Source organism: Xiphias gladius, chromosome 10 (assembly GCF_016859285.1).
Source record: "Xiphias gladius isolate SHS-SW01 ecotype Sanya breed wild chromosome 10, ASM1685928v1, whole genome shotgun sequence".
Taxonomy (NCBI): domain Eukaryota; kingdom Metazoa; phylum Chordata; class Actinopteri; order Istiophoriformes; family Xiphiidae; genus Xiphias; species Xiphias gladius.
This window is the reverse complement of record NC_053409.1, coordinates 12741341-12757982: the sequence shown is the minus strand read 5'-3', so window position 1 is coordinate 12757982 and position 16642 is coordinate 12741341. Positions and strand designations below refer to the sequence as shown.

At 42.0% G+C, this 16642-nt stretch overlaps 2 protein-coding genes across 5 annotated transcripts; one reads left to right on the top strand and one right to left on the bottom strand.

Annotated features, from left to right (window-relative positions):
- The first annotated feature begins 1230 nt into the window (after positions 1-1230).
- msh4 (mutS homolog 4) lies at positions 1231-16433 on the top strand. Of its 4 annotated transcripts, XM_040136351.1 has the most exons (22): positions 1231-1316; positions 7602-7689; positions 9754-9950; positions 10233-10406; positions 10505-10668; positions 10771-10881; positions 11130-11245; positions 11335-11508; positions 11618-11790; positions 11896-11963; positions 12160-12234; positions 12376-12440; positions 12528-12697; positions 12795-12931; positions 13110-13213; positions 13769-13893; positions 14644-14844; positions 14955-15073; positions 15207-15335; positions 15542-15716; positions 15802-15890; positions 16178-16433. In XM_040136351.1, the coding sequence occupies exons 3-22, from the start codon at positions 9818-9820 to the stop codon at positions 16406-16408; spliced, it is 2733 nt and encodes a 910-aa protein (XP_039992285.1). In that variant the 5' UTR covers positions 1231-1316; positions 7602-7689; positions 9754-9817; the 3' UTR covers positions 16409-16433. The 4 variants fall into 4 exon arrangements, with proteins under 4 accessions (XP_039992285.1, XP_039992284.1, XP_039992286.1 ...); XM_040136350.1 differs by lacking the exons at positions 1231-1316; positions 7602-7689 and having other exon boundaries at positions 9582-9950; XM_040136352.1 differs by lacking the exons at positions 1231-1316; positions 7602-7689; positions 11335-11508 and having other exon boundaries at positions 9582-9950.
- vcpkmt (valosin containing protein lysine (K) methyltransferase) lies at positions 7020-8509 on the bottom strand. Its single transcript, XM_040136354.1, has 5 exons — positions 8234-8509; positions 7912-8025; positions 7712-7784; positions 7412-7531; positions 7020-7280 (listed from the first exon to the last, which is right to left on the bottom strand). Exons 1-5 carry the CDS (start codon positions 8488-8490, stop codon positions 7176-7178), a joined length of 669 nt encoding a protein of 222 aa, XP_039992288.1. The 5' UTR covers positions 8491-8509; the 3' UTR covers positions 7020-7175.
- Positions 16434-16642: the final 209 nt, after the last annotated feature.

Here is a 16642-nt window from a genome sequence, read left to right as displayed (position 1 = left end):
TCCATGGAAAAACTGTCTCTATGTAAGCTGTTCTAAAAGCACAGAGTTTGCTTTATTTATTTTTGGGGGTTTTTTTTTGCATTTACAAGAATTAGGATGCACTTCCTCTCTGTCAGGCATTCGAGCAGATAAATTACAGCATTCACTGACAATCAGACACTGTGTCCTTGTGTGTACATGTGTCTGCATCCACAGACGTTTGGCTGTTTAATCAAGGTGGCATTTGCTGTGTGGAAAATATGGCGCTTAGCAAGTTGCTGTAGAGGCCTCAGGATGTTTGCTTTAGCACCACAGAGGTTTCCGTCAGACAGGTCAGGTGACATAGACAGATATGACTCCACAGCTAAAGAAGATGTTTCGCGCAATGCACACACCCTAATGCAGCTGTGATTTAATACTTGATAATAGCAGAGGAATTCATTGAAATTATCAGCCACAAACACTGTCAGTCCAGAAGGTATCCCAAGTTTTAGAATGTATTTTTAAATACTCGCTTTCAGCAAGGGCTTGGTCAAAGGCCTCAATTAGATACTGATAGTAGTTTTAATTGGGCTGTAATGGCCACTTTGGTTGCCAACACTTCATTACAGCCATATGATCCTCACAGTTTTATTGGAAACACTGGGGCCCCTGTGGCAAGGACAGACACTCTAAGCAAGTTTTTATGACCTTTCCTCTGTAAAGATGAGACCTGCTGGCCCTTCTGTCAACTCCCTCTGTGCTTGGCTGGAATTCCTTAGACTTCCTGTGAGGAGATGTTAGGAAAGGCTTTCAGGTCATAGAAGGGAGCTCGGTAATAGGTGCTTTGTGTAATGTGTCTCATATTTCTTGCTCATAAAGTGTTACACGTTTCGGCATTTGCAAAGGTGGGGTTGAATACCAAAGCAACAGGTCCTTGAAGCATCTCACCATTGAACTTAACGGGACGCTGAGTGCTTGCTTGTTTCTCTGGTATCATAATTCATAAAATAAGAAGGCAAACTGCTTAAACAGACTATGACAGACTTGTCTTAGTCGGCCAGTACGCCTGTTTGTTGGGGCAGTCCCTATGACAACCGCCTGATGGGACTTCTGCCAGTGTGGCCTGGTGTTTTTGGTATCACATAGGTGGCTGACTGTGCTGCAAGTTTCCAGTCAGTTTCCTCTCTTCTGCATGGAAAGAGGAAGAGTGGGAGAAAAGTCGAAAGAGACCCCACTCTTTGTGAGCTAGGTTTTGTAATATTGGAACACAGTTGTTGCCCCCCTTGGTCGCAGCGATGGCTCGCCCTTCGTTAATCAACTTGACAAAGATCTAAAACAGCTCAAGAATAACTGTGGTGAGTGGCATTACAGCTGCACTCCTGACATGCCTGCAAACCTAGCCTGAGTTATGTTCGTGGTTTTCAGGGGTGTGGTTTTTCTTCCTCGCTTGTCTTCGTTTCCTCTTAACTCCAGTTTCAGAGTAACATTTGTGCAGGTAGCAGTAAGATAATACTGATTTCTGACTGTGGGTTGTGAATATAGTCATCGCTGGTTATTGCTGGCCTTCAGCTCAGCAGCCACACCCAGCTTGATAATCAGGATTTGCGATGCATGCCGACACAGACACTTTGGTGCACATAGGCAAACATTGTTATCAAAGTGGTATATTAATCTGACAAATGGAAGGAGGAAACGCCTACTCTAAGCCAAATTCACACAGCTTGGTTGAGTAGCTGCTTATCCTCAAGGACAGTAAAACAGCCTCTTTGGTAACAAAACCTCTCTCTCTCTGTCTGTCCTCTGGTTAGTTCCTCTGAACTTCCAGTAGCCTCCTCGAGTGAGCTGTTAATAACGAGGCCACGCAGAGCTCAGTTTGAAACAGGTCCGGAAGAGGCTAAAAGTTGTATCGGGTTTCCTGCTGAGGTTAACGTTAACACAGATTCCCCTATTTCTGTCTATACCGTAGGTGTGACTTGAGTTTGTTTAGACTGCAGTTGTTTAAGAGCAGCTTTTACTAATAAGCAATCCAAAAAAGCATTGTGGTTTTAATGGGAGCTTCACGGTGGTGTGGACCAGCTCAATAAGGTTGAAAATGTGAGGCTGTGAAGTCCAAGGTGCAAACTGGGAATTGGTCCAAAATACATTCCATTCATATCTGCAACTGAAGGTTACTTGCTGTGGTGGAATTACAAATTCAGAGAACCAGAAAAGTGTTATGAAGTGTTAGAAGTCCACATGACATAACCAATTTGTTTTTTAATGGATAATGCAAAGTGCTCATACAAGCATTAACTATATAATTTAAGCCACCAACCATACAGTTTCAGTGACCGATAATCATGTTTCTTTTTCCGCTTTGAAATCCATCCAGTCGAAGTCCCATTACATTTTTTAAGCCTCAGGGCTTCTATTTATATTACATTATTTGAAAACTTGACATTTGTCCACATGGTTCCTCTTGAGAATTGCAGGATGTTTAACACAGCTGCGTGAGAGTGTGAACCAGTTTGTCCCTGGACTCATACGCTGTGTTTTTCCAGCTGTAACACACAGAGTGTAAAGTGGTCATAGCTGAATGTTTGCCATCTTACCTTCAGATATAAACAATGCTACAGTTAAGGGAAGGGAGGGGCTGGCATTATGGCTGCTGCTGCAGCTTGAATTTTCCGGAGTCTTTTGGCTGCAAGGAACCAAAATCTAAGTGCATCTGTTCCTGAAGCAAAATTAAATTAACTGGATATTTCTGAGATCATTTGTTTGTTCAGTGTATTTGACCAAGGCTTATTCGTACAGTACACAGAGCATTGGCCTCAGCGAGGTGACATCTGTTATTTGGATTTACAGAACCTCCTCAACACTCACAGAAACATTAAAGGGTGACTCTAACATCGAAGCATACAGTTATATAGACAGGAGTCCTTTCGCCCAGCAGCAGTGCCTACCAGCCACATGGATTCACTCACAGCTTCTACACACTGACTGACAGAATGATGAAGATCCCTGCAAAGTAACCTCAAAGGCTTCCTTCAGCCGCTTGCCCCCACACTGTCCCGCTCCATAACTGCCTACATCTGTGTATCTGACAAGATTGCTGTAATTACAGAAGAGCCAGTGTTTCGAGTGACAGTGGGTCTGGGCTTGGGAGGAATTCTCACATCTATGCCAAGTCAGGTGCTGCTGTTCACACACACACACAGAGTCCGGTTTCAGACTACTGAGAGATAATGACTCAGGGAAACGCTGCGTACGTACACGTGCCGCTCCCCTCCCCTCTGCAATTCTTCCCTCGGTGCTGTCATCTTAATGATGATAAATACATCATTGCACTACAATGCTGTAGGGACAGCAGTCACTGCGAGTCAAGTCTCCAGAAAACCAATCGATCAATACACTTACATTTTTACCGATGCCGTGTTGGAGTCAATCCCTCACTGACCAGTACACTGATGGCCACGTGTATGTACATGTATATGTGTCCACTTAAAGCTTCAGCACAGACTGGATATAAACAATTAGAGGCATCTCATAGTGATGATATTATTCCATTAAGGGGAATGAAAGAAAGGGGCAAGTGTGCACAATATTCTCACAGTACTGGGATTGTGTCCCCTCTCAACTGCAGCACAGCTGTCTTAACAGCACCCCTGCCCTCCTCCTGTTCCCCTGCAGCTGGGGACTGGTGGGGGTAAAGGGGGTGGCATTGTGTTTCTATAAGCTAGTTGTCCTGTCAGACTCTGCTTCACTCTCAATTCCACTGAACAAGAGTGCCACAAATGATCAAATAAGTAGCCTTGTTAAGTCTCATTATTTGAGATGGGGATAGACAGATCGAAAAAAAAAAGGCTAATGACATGCTCTGGGTTGGAATATAGCGTCGGCCTGTTGTCTCTCTTTGTTGGGGCATAAAGTTTAGTAGGCTCAGTTTGCTCTTAGGAGGGTGATCCGTGTGTGGAAGGAAGTAGGGAGGGAGGTGGGACACCTTTGCAGGATCAGAGGAGTCACACATTTATGCAGCTCCTCTTCTATATTTAATCAGCCCAGTTTGATGTCTATTCTTGAGCCACTCCCTAGTAGTTAGTGAGAAAATGAGTCTTCCCTATCTGGAACAGTGTCTCTTGGCTCCAGGCAGTGTGATGATGGTGACACAAAGGATCCTCTGTGTCGCCTGGCTGTGATGCAGCAGAGTGGAGCACACCACACAGACTGCTGGAGTCAGACTCTCCTCCACCCATCTGGTTTGGAGGGGCGCTGCACTGCTGCCTCATGTTATTTTGTTTTAAAAGAACCTGGGGAACGCGAGATGTAGATGCAGATGTTTTTCACTATGTTCTTTGTGTAAAAAGTGCAGACTGGATCGGGGTTGGATTGCACATGAATCTTATAAATGGCAGTAAAACTAACACACACCAACATACAACTAATGTCATCATCCATACCACAATTAATGAACAGTCAGGGTTCCAGTGGTGCACCATACAACTTTATTCAGTTATTTATGAGGACTTGAACTGTGTCAACCCTACTGCAGGTTTTCCACACAGGTAAGAGTTATTTTCACTGATAGCATCATCTGTTGGCAGATAATGCCCCCATTCTGTCTAGGTGTATGCAGCATGTACACCACACGTTAATGAGAATGAATGTTTACGTTCACCAGAAATACTGTAACGTGTACAGGATAATAGATTACAGAGACAGCACTGCTTCACTGTGGGCTGTCCTCATTTACTGTGAGCCTCCCTGTGTTCCCCTGTAGTGCTAGCCTAATTAGCCAACCACAAGAAGACTATAACTACACTGTTTTAATCATTTTTGGTTAACATTTCAGGAGGAGAGAACACCAGAGAGACAGGAAAATAGATTCTAAAGGATTTGACTGGGAGAGCTATGGGTAGGCAGGGGGATAAAATGTTGACATAGAATAGTGGAGCTCCACTCTACTGCTCTAATCTTCTCAATAACCCCCCTCTGGGTCCTGTCCCCAACATACTGGGGGACATGGACTTAATACTGGCCGTGAGTCAAATTAATTAGCTAAACATATCCTGGTCAAAGCCAAAGGAGACCACAATAGTTGGCTGATTCTGAGTGTAGCTGTCCAGCTGCCCCGGGCGGACGTGAGAGGGCAGAGGAAGGCCACAGGGAACAATTACCATAAATGATCCGCTGTAGTTATTTATAGTACCTTTTTTTTCCTAAAAAAAAAAGGGAAATGGATCTCACTCTGTTCATCATGTGAAAAGCATTATCATTGTGAAAGGGCTATAGGGATTCAGGGGTCAGAACTGTGATTCAACCCAGCCACACCTCAGTGTTTCTCCATCAAACATTTCACAATCACTGTTGGGATATTGGTTAATAATGAATCTATTAGTAGGGGCAGGAAGTGTTGTATTTGTGCATGAATGCGCTTTTTCAGATGGGCAAACATTTGATAAAAGCTCTGATGTGTTATTTGATCAAAGATTTAGTGTTTATTAACTCTGTGCACAATAACACAGCATCTCCTGAACAACTGGATTGTGAAGAGATACATGTTTCAGTTTAAATTAAAAAAAAACCCCATTAAATTCAGCAATATTCATGAGTCTGAGGCACTATGCCATCACAGATGTTCCTTACAGCATCAGCAGATTTCATGCAAGCAAGTTAACTTCGCACTCCAGGATCCCTATAGAGAAATACTACGATGAGCATCTTATTAATGCATCATCAAACTTGGTTCCCATTGTGTTCTTCCATAAAGTGATTTGAGGATTCAATGGGACCTTCATAGTTAACCCCACCCTGCAAATTACAGCATTAACATTTTTATTTGGTCTGAGTGTTGGAGGCCACCCTGCTCATAACACTTCAGCTCCACTGTGTAAACAGAGAGCAGCATGAAAGGCTGTGAGGGGCCCCTGCATGCCTGTGGGAGTATGGGGCGTACTTCATGGTTTATGCTTGAAAAAGAGCCATAATCTTCCAGCTAATCTCGGCTTGGGGTGGAATTCCCCTCGCACGGAGGGCAAAAGTTGGCATACGCAATGTTAGGTTCAATTTTAAAAAGTGAGTAAGCTACATAAACATACAGATTGAGAATTTTGTTCATGATTTATTTTCCCATCTCTCTGAAAGTAGTTTTAATAGTTGTAATGATAACATTGACTACACAGCTTCAGTTAATATTTTGTTGTAAAATAATCCGTCTGGCCCTTGGATAATAATAATAATCTAATTGCAGATTTATTGCACAGACAAAAAATGTAGACACAGTTAGATACTTTTTTTTTTTTGGACTTTAAGCAACTATTGCCCCCTAGTGCTCCAAATAGGTAATGTCTGAATGTACAAACTTCATTCACAATTAGAAGAAAACCTGTAAGTTAAAGTGAAAACACTCAGTAACTTAATGCAGTCAGTAGTTACTCATTTCTGTGTGAAGGTCTCAAGAGAACATGCGCACATATGTTCAAAATATTTTGATAAACGTCTAATGTTGTATATTATCGGAATGTAATAACCCACTCAACGGTGTATGGTAAATGATTAAAAATACACACACACACACACACACACACACACACACACACACACACACACACACACACACACACACACACACACACACACACACACACACACAGAAGTGTCATGTTTCCAGTCTGTAGTCTCTTGTAGTTAACTGATGTGTAAACTCTGGACTTTCTCATCTGTTTAACTGTGTTTTGCATATAAACAAAAAAAAAAACTAAAATTAAAAATCAAACATTTTCAAGACTAATCCTCGGAGTTCAAACATCCAAATGAACCCCTCCTGTTTAAACAACTCAGTTTTATTAAAGATCATCACAGTCTGTCATGTCTGTGCTAGCACATGTGCCACATTGCTGCCATCTACTGTACCTCCACTGCCCTGCAATCACAAAGACCAATGAAACTGCTGATATTGTCTAAACTTGATTTAGTGTATTAAAAAAAAATTCTTACAATGGGTTTACTTTTCAAATATTTTTTTATTCTAATCATGCACCAGGACAGCATTTACTGATACATTAGAAAATATTTTTCTTTTTAAAAAAAAGTAAAAAAAAAAAATGCAGAAATGAAGATACACTGAATATTCTACACAGGCCAGTACAGACTTTAGATTTTCAATTTCACAATCAGATTTTCATGTGGTACCAGTGTGGAACACTAATTACCGTACGCACAAATTTCACCAGACGAACTTAGACTTTTCTTCGGATGTGCAGGATGTGGATGTCTGGACTGCAAAACTCTGGATCTTGTTTTTCTGAAGGGATCTCCTCACAGCTGAAGTGTTGTTTAAGCAACTAAAAGATAACACAAAAGACCACAATGACTCACTAAGAGGTGATGCCAAATATGTCAGCTTCTTTAAATATATTGGTTTATTTGCTAGTATTTACGAATGGAAAACATACAGTTGGCGTTCAGTTCTCACCTCAAAAAACTGCCTTTCCACTTTTGGGTTGACGCCCTGAGTGCGCTGCTCATAGCAGCAAATAATGCAGGTGTCCGGTCCAGAGAGCAGCTTCAAGCTCTCCACCAGTGGAACAACTGACTGTGTGGAAATAAGTGATGAGTCACAACGAGATATACAGCACAACACTCTCGGTTTGTTCTTGTTTTAGAATGATGATGTTGATGATGACGACGACGACGACGACGACGACGACAGTGCAATCTTGCAAGGGGTCATGTTTGACTGAAAAGCCGAAGGTAGGGAACTATAATAACATACCTGCTCATAATAGATGCAATCTGCCATAAGGATATAATGTGGGGGAGGCAAGAACTCAGACACATCTTCACCCCTATAAGGAGGGTAGAAATCAAACAGTCAGCATTTGGATATGTCTTACAATATGTTGACCATGCAGCTTGTATGTGTGACTGAAATGCATTCCAACAGTGTATAAAATAGGAAATATAAGTACAAACCATTTCAGTACCTTGGCAGTTATGGATCCACTACTGATAAGTGTTTGATTTTCCTGGATGTTCACTCTCAGCAGAGTCTGCAAATCCTCCAGGTCTGTCACGGTAACTTGAGCTCTATGGGAATTAAGACACAGTAATGAAAACTATCTTTTGGCTTTTTATCTGTAATAAAGTTTTAATCAACAACGGGATATCAAGGCAACATACTGCAAAGGAAAGGAGAACAAGCAGCTTGCTAGGCGTTGAACTGGAACATGTTGGTGATACAAAATACATGAATATTAACATGTAGCATTACGCACAAAGCGACCAGTCGCCTCACCCCAGTGTTGCTGCCATCAGACCAACTACTCCTGTCCCAGCTCCCAACTCCACCACACTCCTGCCGGCCCAGAAATTCACTCCCCCAGACGGATCGTAAAATTGTTTCGTCTCTAAGTATTTCGCAAGGACGATGGCTGCATCCCAGACCACGCAGCCAACATCACCTAGGTAGCACTGCTTCACTTTTAAGGCCAAACCGTCGTTTTTCTCAATTTCTCTCACAAAATATTCACTTTCATCTGCGTCAGCCGCCATGTTGTTCGCGACAGGAACACGAATAACTGAGTTCCGGGCTGATTTTTCCAGAATAAAAGCATAACCTCTACACAGCAGGGCTGGTGCATTGATAAAAACAGACATTGCACACTGAATAGAAAAGGTCATATTTGCACAAGGACAAATGATCAAGGAGCAAAATGCAACTATTCATTCTGTAGAGTACTGCCTGTGGTAATAATTATTCTAATAAAAGTAATGTCAACTGTTTTGAGATATAAATTGATTATACATTTAATTTTTATTGATAAAGACTACATAAGAATGTCAATTCAACAGTCCTATAGGCCTCCACACGGCACTTACATACAGACAAGTATTTTCAGAATAAACACATGGCCATGACCTCAAAGCCACAGGCCTCAATCTTGATATTTTGAGAATAAAAATAGATTCTTATATCTCTAATGATATCCATTTTTTTCAAAACACTCATACAAGCATGCCATCATATTTGTGATTTATTTCCTCGCTACATCTTTTCTTTCAGGTTCGTGGTTCCTCTTTACTCTTAGTAGTTTCTCTTCTTGACAAAACAACCTCTGGGTTAAATTTCTGCATTGTCTTTGACAGATGAAAATAATGGAGCAAAGCAAGTAACAAGGGATCACAAAATAACATGGCAATAGTCTGACATTACTGAGGCATTTAGCTCTTCTTTGTTTATAAGGTTTATAAGCTCGTTATTCATGGTAAAGGCCCGTAGACACCCTATAGTTACTCTGCATATCAAAGCAATTGTGTTTTTCTTTCTTTTTTCCGTTCAAAGTAATATGTTTGATCTCCAATATTTTGAAAATGAAATTGTGTTACTCTGGCTTTGAGCAACAAGATGTACACTGCATTCCTGTGTGTGGCCTACTTGAGGGGGCTGAGGTATCTTGCATGCAGCACAGGGCGTGTTGGGGGAGGGGGGGCACAGTCGATCAATCGATCAATCGATCAATCAACACAACAAGCAGCTCTGTTTTTCTGCTAGGAGCTACAATTATTATCATCATAATTAATAATAATTGACATGCGCAGATGCCATCTGCTGACGTAAGGAAAATGTGACATGACCACGCGCACACTTGACCCTTACATTCATGCCGCAGTTTTTGCTAGCTACCTGTGGGACTCTTCTGTATTTCACAGAGGCCTCCTTTTGCTTTTACTGCCGTAGTCCCTGAATTTTACAGATGTACTAATGAGTTGGGCAACATACCTCCATTAACCTGCCTTTAAAATGTTTCGTTGCAGCACAGAGGAGGTAACGACCGGCGGTGACACCTCAGAATGTGGACCAACCTGGGCGGCGTCCCCAATGGGCAGAAGTGGACTGAACGAAACCACCTCGTACGGTCCCCCATCGGCTTCCTCAGGTTCATCCCACCAGAGTCTAGATGAAGGCAGTACGAGCTCCAGCCGTGGCCCAACACTACCCCGAATGGCCTCAGGTGATCTTATGGATAACCAGAAGAATTTGTAGCTAACACTAGCATATAGTGTCTGTCTCCTGGAGGGGTGGGGCTACACTAACTGAGGCTAGAGACAGTAAAATGCCATTACAATAACATTTCAGATGTTAAATTCTCAAATATCTGAATTTGTTTTGATACTGCAACATACAACAATAATGGGGAGACATTTTCTTTGACTACAAAACCTTGTCTCTGGGCAGGGCACTGCAGTAATAATATATAACAAAGACCCTCTCCTCCTATTGTGTGTCGACATAGGTCAGCCTCATCACAGCTCCACGTTGGGGAGGACAAATACATCACTCCTTGCTTCTACCTCAGACAGCTCTTCCTTCCGCAGCCGTGGCGGAACACCCAGACTCAGAAGGACCCAGGGGTCTGCTCGGGCCGCAGGCAGACACCCTGCACAGACGCCACTGACTGATCACACTGGTACTTCAAACCCTAGATAATTAATGTGTAGAGTAAGGTGTGAAAACAGTTGAGGCAGAGCTTATCATTCAGATTTCTCTCTTTTTTTTTTATTGTAGGAACAAGTTGCTCCTCTGCGACTGCAACCTCTGTTGCCTCTGTTATTGTAGCAGTGGTTGAAGGGCGCGGTTTGGCCAGGGGAGAGATTGGACTGGCCAGTCTCAACTTGAAATCTCCAGAGCTTGTACTCTCTCAGTTTGCAGACACTGGGACGTATGCCAAGGTAACCCATTCATTTTATTGGCTAGCAAGAATTACTCAGCACTCAGAAGAGACTTTGAAATACAGGAAACTCATGTCGCAGTCATATATTACTCTTTTGAAGGTCATAACGAAGATTCACATCTTGGTGCCACTGGAAATACTGATGCCAGACACAGCTAGTGAGAAGGGGAAAGGGACCAAGCTGTTCAACCTCATCACTGACAACTTTCCGGTACCATGCCAGAATAGGTGTTATAAGTAAAACACACCATTCTTTCAAACAAATACCCATCTTAAAGCAGAGAGTAGCACACTCATGCTCATTCATTCACTCACAAATTCATTCTTGGTTATAATTACTGTTAACTGGTTAACTGGAGTCCCATTTGTTCACATAATGTGCCCTTTTCAATCAATATAATATAATATGCCCTTTAGTGTGAGGTAATATTCGCATGCCTTTTTCATTTCTTTTGCCAGGGTGTAGCTTTCACTGCAATCCAAAGGAAGTATTTTAATGAGAGAAAAGGACTGGAGTACATTCAGCAGCTGTGTGCTCCAGAATTTGGCACTGTCCTCATGGAAGTGCAAGCTAAGTACGCCACTGAGTTCAATAACGTATAGAAATCGATATTCTCTATCACAATACTGTTTTTTTTATTATCTTATGTGATAATTTGTTCAGATATTATTGCCTAGCAGCTGCAGCTGCTTTGCTGAAATACTTAGAGTTCATCCAGAACTATGTCTACGCTGCCAAGTCTCTTAAAGTGGGCTTTAAAGGGAGTGAACAGACAGCCATGATTGACTCAGCATCTGCCACTAACTTGGAGTTGGTGGTCAATAATAGAGACCACAGGTAAGAGGGAAAGTAATGGCAAGACTACGAGAGCGTCATCCTTGTATGTAGTGCTTGTGTAATAATAGATGTGTCCAGTCTGCCTCTATCTTTGCTTGTCTGTTTATAGGAGCGAACATACTCTTTTAGGGGTGCTTAACCACACAAAAACACCTGGTGGTGCTAGACGATTGCGCTCCAATATTTTGGAGCCTCTGGTTGATGTGGACACCATCAACATACGACTGGACACCATACAAGAGCTGCTACAGGATGAGGAGCTCTTCTTTGGCCTGAAGAATGGTCAGGAACAAGCATAAACAGTTTTCAATCACATTCAATACTTTGCATACTGATGATGAGAGCATGACACAGTATTTGAGTTTTTGTTCTTTTGCGCCACTTTAGTCATAGGTCATTTCCTTGACATTGACCAGCTGATCTCTGTTCTGGTCCAAATCCCAAAGCAGGAAACAGTACGTACAGCACTTTCATTAGTCATGATTGTAGAAGATGGTTACAATGCAGTGGAATGTGTTGACATGAAGTGAATTCATGTGTGTTTATTTTAAAATGCTGGACTAACTCAATGCCAAAAAACTGCACAGGTGAAATATTGTTCTGTCTTTCTCTTTTTGAGCACTTTTCAGTACAGTTTCTATATTTCTACAGGTTCAGGTTGCTGAAGCAAAGATTACACATGTCATTCAGCTGAAACAGACACTGGATCTGGTGCCAAGGTTAAGGGTCTGTGTCTGTTGGTATGGTATATGACATTAGTTCAAAATCATCCTACAGCCATGGATAAAATAAGAAAAGGGTTTTACTGATTGTTACTTAGTTGTTATGGAATTGGTAAATCCTTTATGCATTAAACTGTATGAACAGATGGTGTTGAAGAACTGCAGCACAGCTCTACTCAAAGCATACAGCACCTCACTGGAAGACACCAGGTACTAAGCCTTGTGCCTATGAAGTAAAGGAACTATGTTGGACTGTGTACAGACTTGTTTCACTGTGTATATTTGTGTCCACCTCAGGTTCGACTTGATCCTAGAGCAGATCAAGACAGTGATTAATGATGACATTACGTACCTGAAGGGGAGTCTGAACATGCGCACCCAGAAGTGTTACGCTGTGCGCCCTAACATCAATGAGTTCCTCGACATTGCCCGGAGAGCTTACACTGAGATAGTGGACGATATTGCAGGTGTTTATCTTGGCTGTTTAGTAAATATCTTTGCCTTGCAGTGCTTGTATAAAGTATTCATACCTCATGGCTTATTAAATGGCATTGTGTCGCACAGGGCTCGTGAACCAAATGGGGGAGAAATATGGCTTGCCGATGCGTACCAGCTTCAGCACAAATCGAGGTTTCTTCATCCAGATGAAGCAAGAAGGAGTGGTTTTGCCTGAAGGGAAACTCCCCTCGGAGTTCATCAAGGTATGGTCCACTATAGACATGGATAAATAGAGTCCACAGACTGATTAAGAATACAAATGAAAAAAAAAAAAACTCAAAATCAACTTGGAAAGAGGGAAGCTAAATTGCCTCCACAAGGGTATAATAGAGTTTGAATGAATTAACTGAATGAACTGTGTTTCAACACCTGCCACCTCAGGTAACCAAGCACAAGAACAACTATGGCTTCACCACCGCAGACCTGATGAAGATGAATGACCGCTGTGATGAGGCCCTGAGGGAGATCTTTCACATGTCCTATGTGTGAGGAGATCAGGATCTTATGACTTACAAACATGCACAGTAATGTATTGCATGCAATATACTGAATGTTCAATAAAAAAAAGATCACTTTGGACAGAGGCTGTCTTAGAATTTCTTAGCTAAGTAATCACAGTATTTCTTTGACTAATACATTAGTTGGGTTCGTCTGATAGTTTATTTGTGTTTTATTATTTCCCTCCATAGATGAATGTGATTATGCAGAAGTCTTAAAAGCTGGAGCCTATTCATTTTCAAAGCATAATTGAACGTTATTCTGATGCCAGAGATGTGACTATCATTTGGCAGTAATGACTGACTGTTATTCCCCGCAAAAAACACACAAACATAATTTATTATTTGACAAAGATCCTTAGAATCAATTAGTGAACTCATTCATTTAAAGTTTGTATATTCTTTAAGAAGTTGTCATCTTGAAAAGCTGATCTAGATCAATTTATTTTTGCTCTACTTTTTGTCCACTAGAGGGTACTGTACATTAGCTTTAATTTCCCTCCAGTGCTTTTCACCTGAAGCATCTAACCTTTCTCCATACAGGGTGATATCTCAACTACTGAGCACTATCCACGAGCACATCCACTGCCTTTACAAGCTCTCTGATGCTGTATCCATGCTGGACATGTTGCTGTCGCTTGCAAATGCATGCACCGTCTCAGACTATGGTTAGTAGGTGCTCCATTGCTTTCCATCCACAAGTGAGTCAAACTGTCAAATTAACCTTGGTGACACATGATCTGTTGTCTGAGGGAGTGCTGTGTGCACATAAGGCAGCACCCAGCTAACGTCACACATGACAACCAGAAAGAGCTCTACTGAGCTGGCACCTCTGCTGGCCTCAGTTCTTTTTTGTGTGGGTGGTGGGCAGCAGCAGCCCGATCAACCACGTGGGTGTTGCCGCTGGCCCTCAGCTGTCTGAAAATGTCTCTTCATAGACACGTGCTGACTGCCTGCCCCCTTCTATCCCAGCCAGCTTGTACTCAGATTACCCTTGTTACATAAGTGTGCAATGATGCGCTGCATTTACAGAGACAATTCTCCCTAGCAGAGGAGCTAGCTGCCTTTAAACACTACACACTCTTCTCTCAGAGATCAGTCTTTGTTATATTGTGATACACCTTTCAGTTAACCAACCAGCAATTAATTATATGAGAATTTAAGTATATAGATGAAATCATATACTGTACTTTTGATATGTAATTTACACAGCATTGGTCATCACTGAGTCACAGTTTTCTAGCTATAGAGGTTTGTAACAAAAATTGCTCAACGCTAAATCCTACAATGTAGCTGTATTTTAATGCTTTTTGATCATCCCATTGAAATGCAGGAATGAGTTATTTAATATTTAAAAAATACTAACAAATCAAGGTATTTTTGATTGTTGTTGCTTTTTTTTCTGCTGTGTCTGCCAGTGCGTCCAGAGTTCACAGACACACTGGCGATCAAGCAGGGTCGTCACCCCATTCTGGAGCGAATGGCTGGACAGCAGCCTGTATCGAACAATAGCTACATCTCCGAGGGCAGCAACTTTGTCATCATCACTGGACCCAACATGAGTGGCAAATCCACCTACCTCAAACAGGTGGCGCTGTGTCAGATCATGGCTCAGATAGGTCAGCGGCAAACCATTCAGCCTCACATGACTCTGAAAAGCAAAGCTGCACAGTGCTTTGCATTGATTTGACTCGATTTTTGAGTAAAGCCCCCTGCATCATTATTCCAGGCTCTTTCGTCCCTGCCGAGTATGCCTCTTTTCGGGTTGCTGATCAGATTTTCACCAGAATTGGCGTGGATGATGATTTTGAAACTAACTCTTCCACCTTCATGTTGGAAATGAAGGAGGTGTGTGTGTTTTGTTTTTTGTTTTGTTTGTTTTTTGTTTTTCACATTAGGGCTGTACATTTTCTTTATTTACTTTTTTATGAGGGAAAAAAAACATTACAATCACCATTGACTGTACTCTTATTCCCCAAAGATCTCTTACATAATCCACAATGTAAGCAACAGGTCCCTGATCATCATAGATGAGTTGGGGCGCGGTACCAGTGCTGAGGAGGGCATCGGCATCTGTCATGCAGTCTGTGAGTTCTTCCTTAGCCTCAAGGTAGAGTATGCACCGATATCCATGAGCTGCCACTCCTCTCTCTAAATGAAAACCAGATAAATCACATTCCTATGGTCTGTATTAATCATTTAACTTGTTACTGTCTGATATGGTGCACAGTAAAATAGTAAACTAAACACAGGAATAGTGCACGTTGTCCAGGGTTTTGATCTTCAAGGTGTGAGCTGTTTCTCTGCTGTTTGCAGTCATTCACCCTGTTTGCCACACACTTTCTTGAGCTGTGCCAACTAGAGTCTCTTTACCCCAATGTGGAGAACCAGCACATGGAGGTTCAGCACACACGCAGTGGTGATACTGGTGCTGAGAGTGTGGTGTACACATACTTGCTGAATCGTGGATGCTCCGAGGAAAGACACTATGGTACAGAGTCAGTGAAATACAAGAACAGTTCTGTTGAAATTGGAAAAATGAAAAGCTGACACTGAGCTTGTTTTTGCTCTTTTAGGTCTGAGAGCAGCAGAAATGACTGCCCTTCCTTCAACATTAATCCAAGAGGCAAAGATAATTGCCTCCAATGTTAGACAGCAGCTCTTGGTATGTTTTATAAAGATCAGATTTTGCCTCTTTGTTGTCTTTGGTGCCTGAGTCTGTTCTGTGTACTTTTTTTTTTTTTTTTTTACATACATCGTGTGCAACAGTAACATAAGCCGTAATTTACAAGAGACCAATAATAGACCTGAGAGTCAAATGCTGTGCCGTGAGCCCCTGATGACAGATACTGTAACGCAAATATTTTTGTCTCCCATAAATAATCCTGGTCTATATCAGAGAGGTGCTGGATAAATAGACAAGACTCGCGATGTGTTTCATTGTTCTTTCAGGCCAAACATCACAGTGATCCGGAAACACAGAGGCAGAGAGCTGTGTACCGCCTGGCCACCCGCCTCCTGCAGGCTGCGAGGAACTCCAGACTGGACCCCGACAGCCTGCGGATGTATCTGAAAGGCCTGAGGAAGCAATATGGGGCAGAGCTGCAGGCCGCAGGGCAGCCAGCGTCCATGAACACGGAGGAAGAATTACTGACTCAGCCTTACAGTGGGGAGGGGCAATGAAACACTTAGAAAAATGAAAGATCGGTGTCCGATGACCATTACTGGGCACATTGTATGTATAATTTGCCTTGATTTGACATTAAATAGATTTCTTTGAAACGCAGTGGTCATGTTTTTTCGCCATTCTTACAATTAAAAATAATATACCGCATGTTAATTTTAGAAATGTACATACATTTCAGCAGAATATACGTTTAATCGCTGAAGAAGTGACGTTACTACTACTGAACTATG

Excerpts from the sequence above, each read along its gene's own strand:
- vcpkmt (XM_040136354.1), bottom strand. The coding sequence starts at position 8,490 with ATGGCGGCTGACGCAGATGAAAGTGAATATTTTGTGAGAGAAATTGAG. Across the intron at positions 7,785-7,911 it reads ACTGCCAAGGTACTGAAATG|GGGTGAAGATGTGTCTGAGT; the intron begins GTTTGTACTTAT and ends CCCTCCTTATAG. Across the intron at positions 7,532-7,711 it reads ATTGCATCTATTATGAGCAG|TCAGTTGTTCCACTGGTGGA; the intron begins GTATGTTATTAT and ends ATTTCCACACAG.
- msh4 (XM_040136350.1), top strand. The coding sequence starts at position 9,740 with ATGTTTCGTTGCAGCACAGAGGAGGTAACGACCGGCGGTGACACCTCA. Across the intron at positions 11,509-11,617 it reads GTCAATAATAGAGACCACAG|GAGCGAACATACTCTTTTAG; the intron begins GTAAGAGGGAAA and ends GTCTGTTTATAG. Across the intron at positions 11,964-12,159 it reads AAATCCCAAAGCAGGAAACA|GTTCAGGTTGCTGAAGCAAA; the intron begins GTACGTACAGCA and ends ATATTTCTACAG.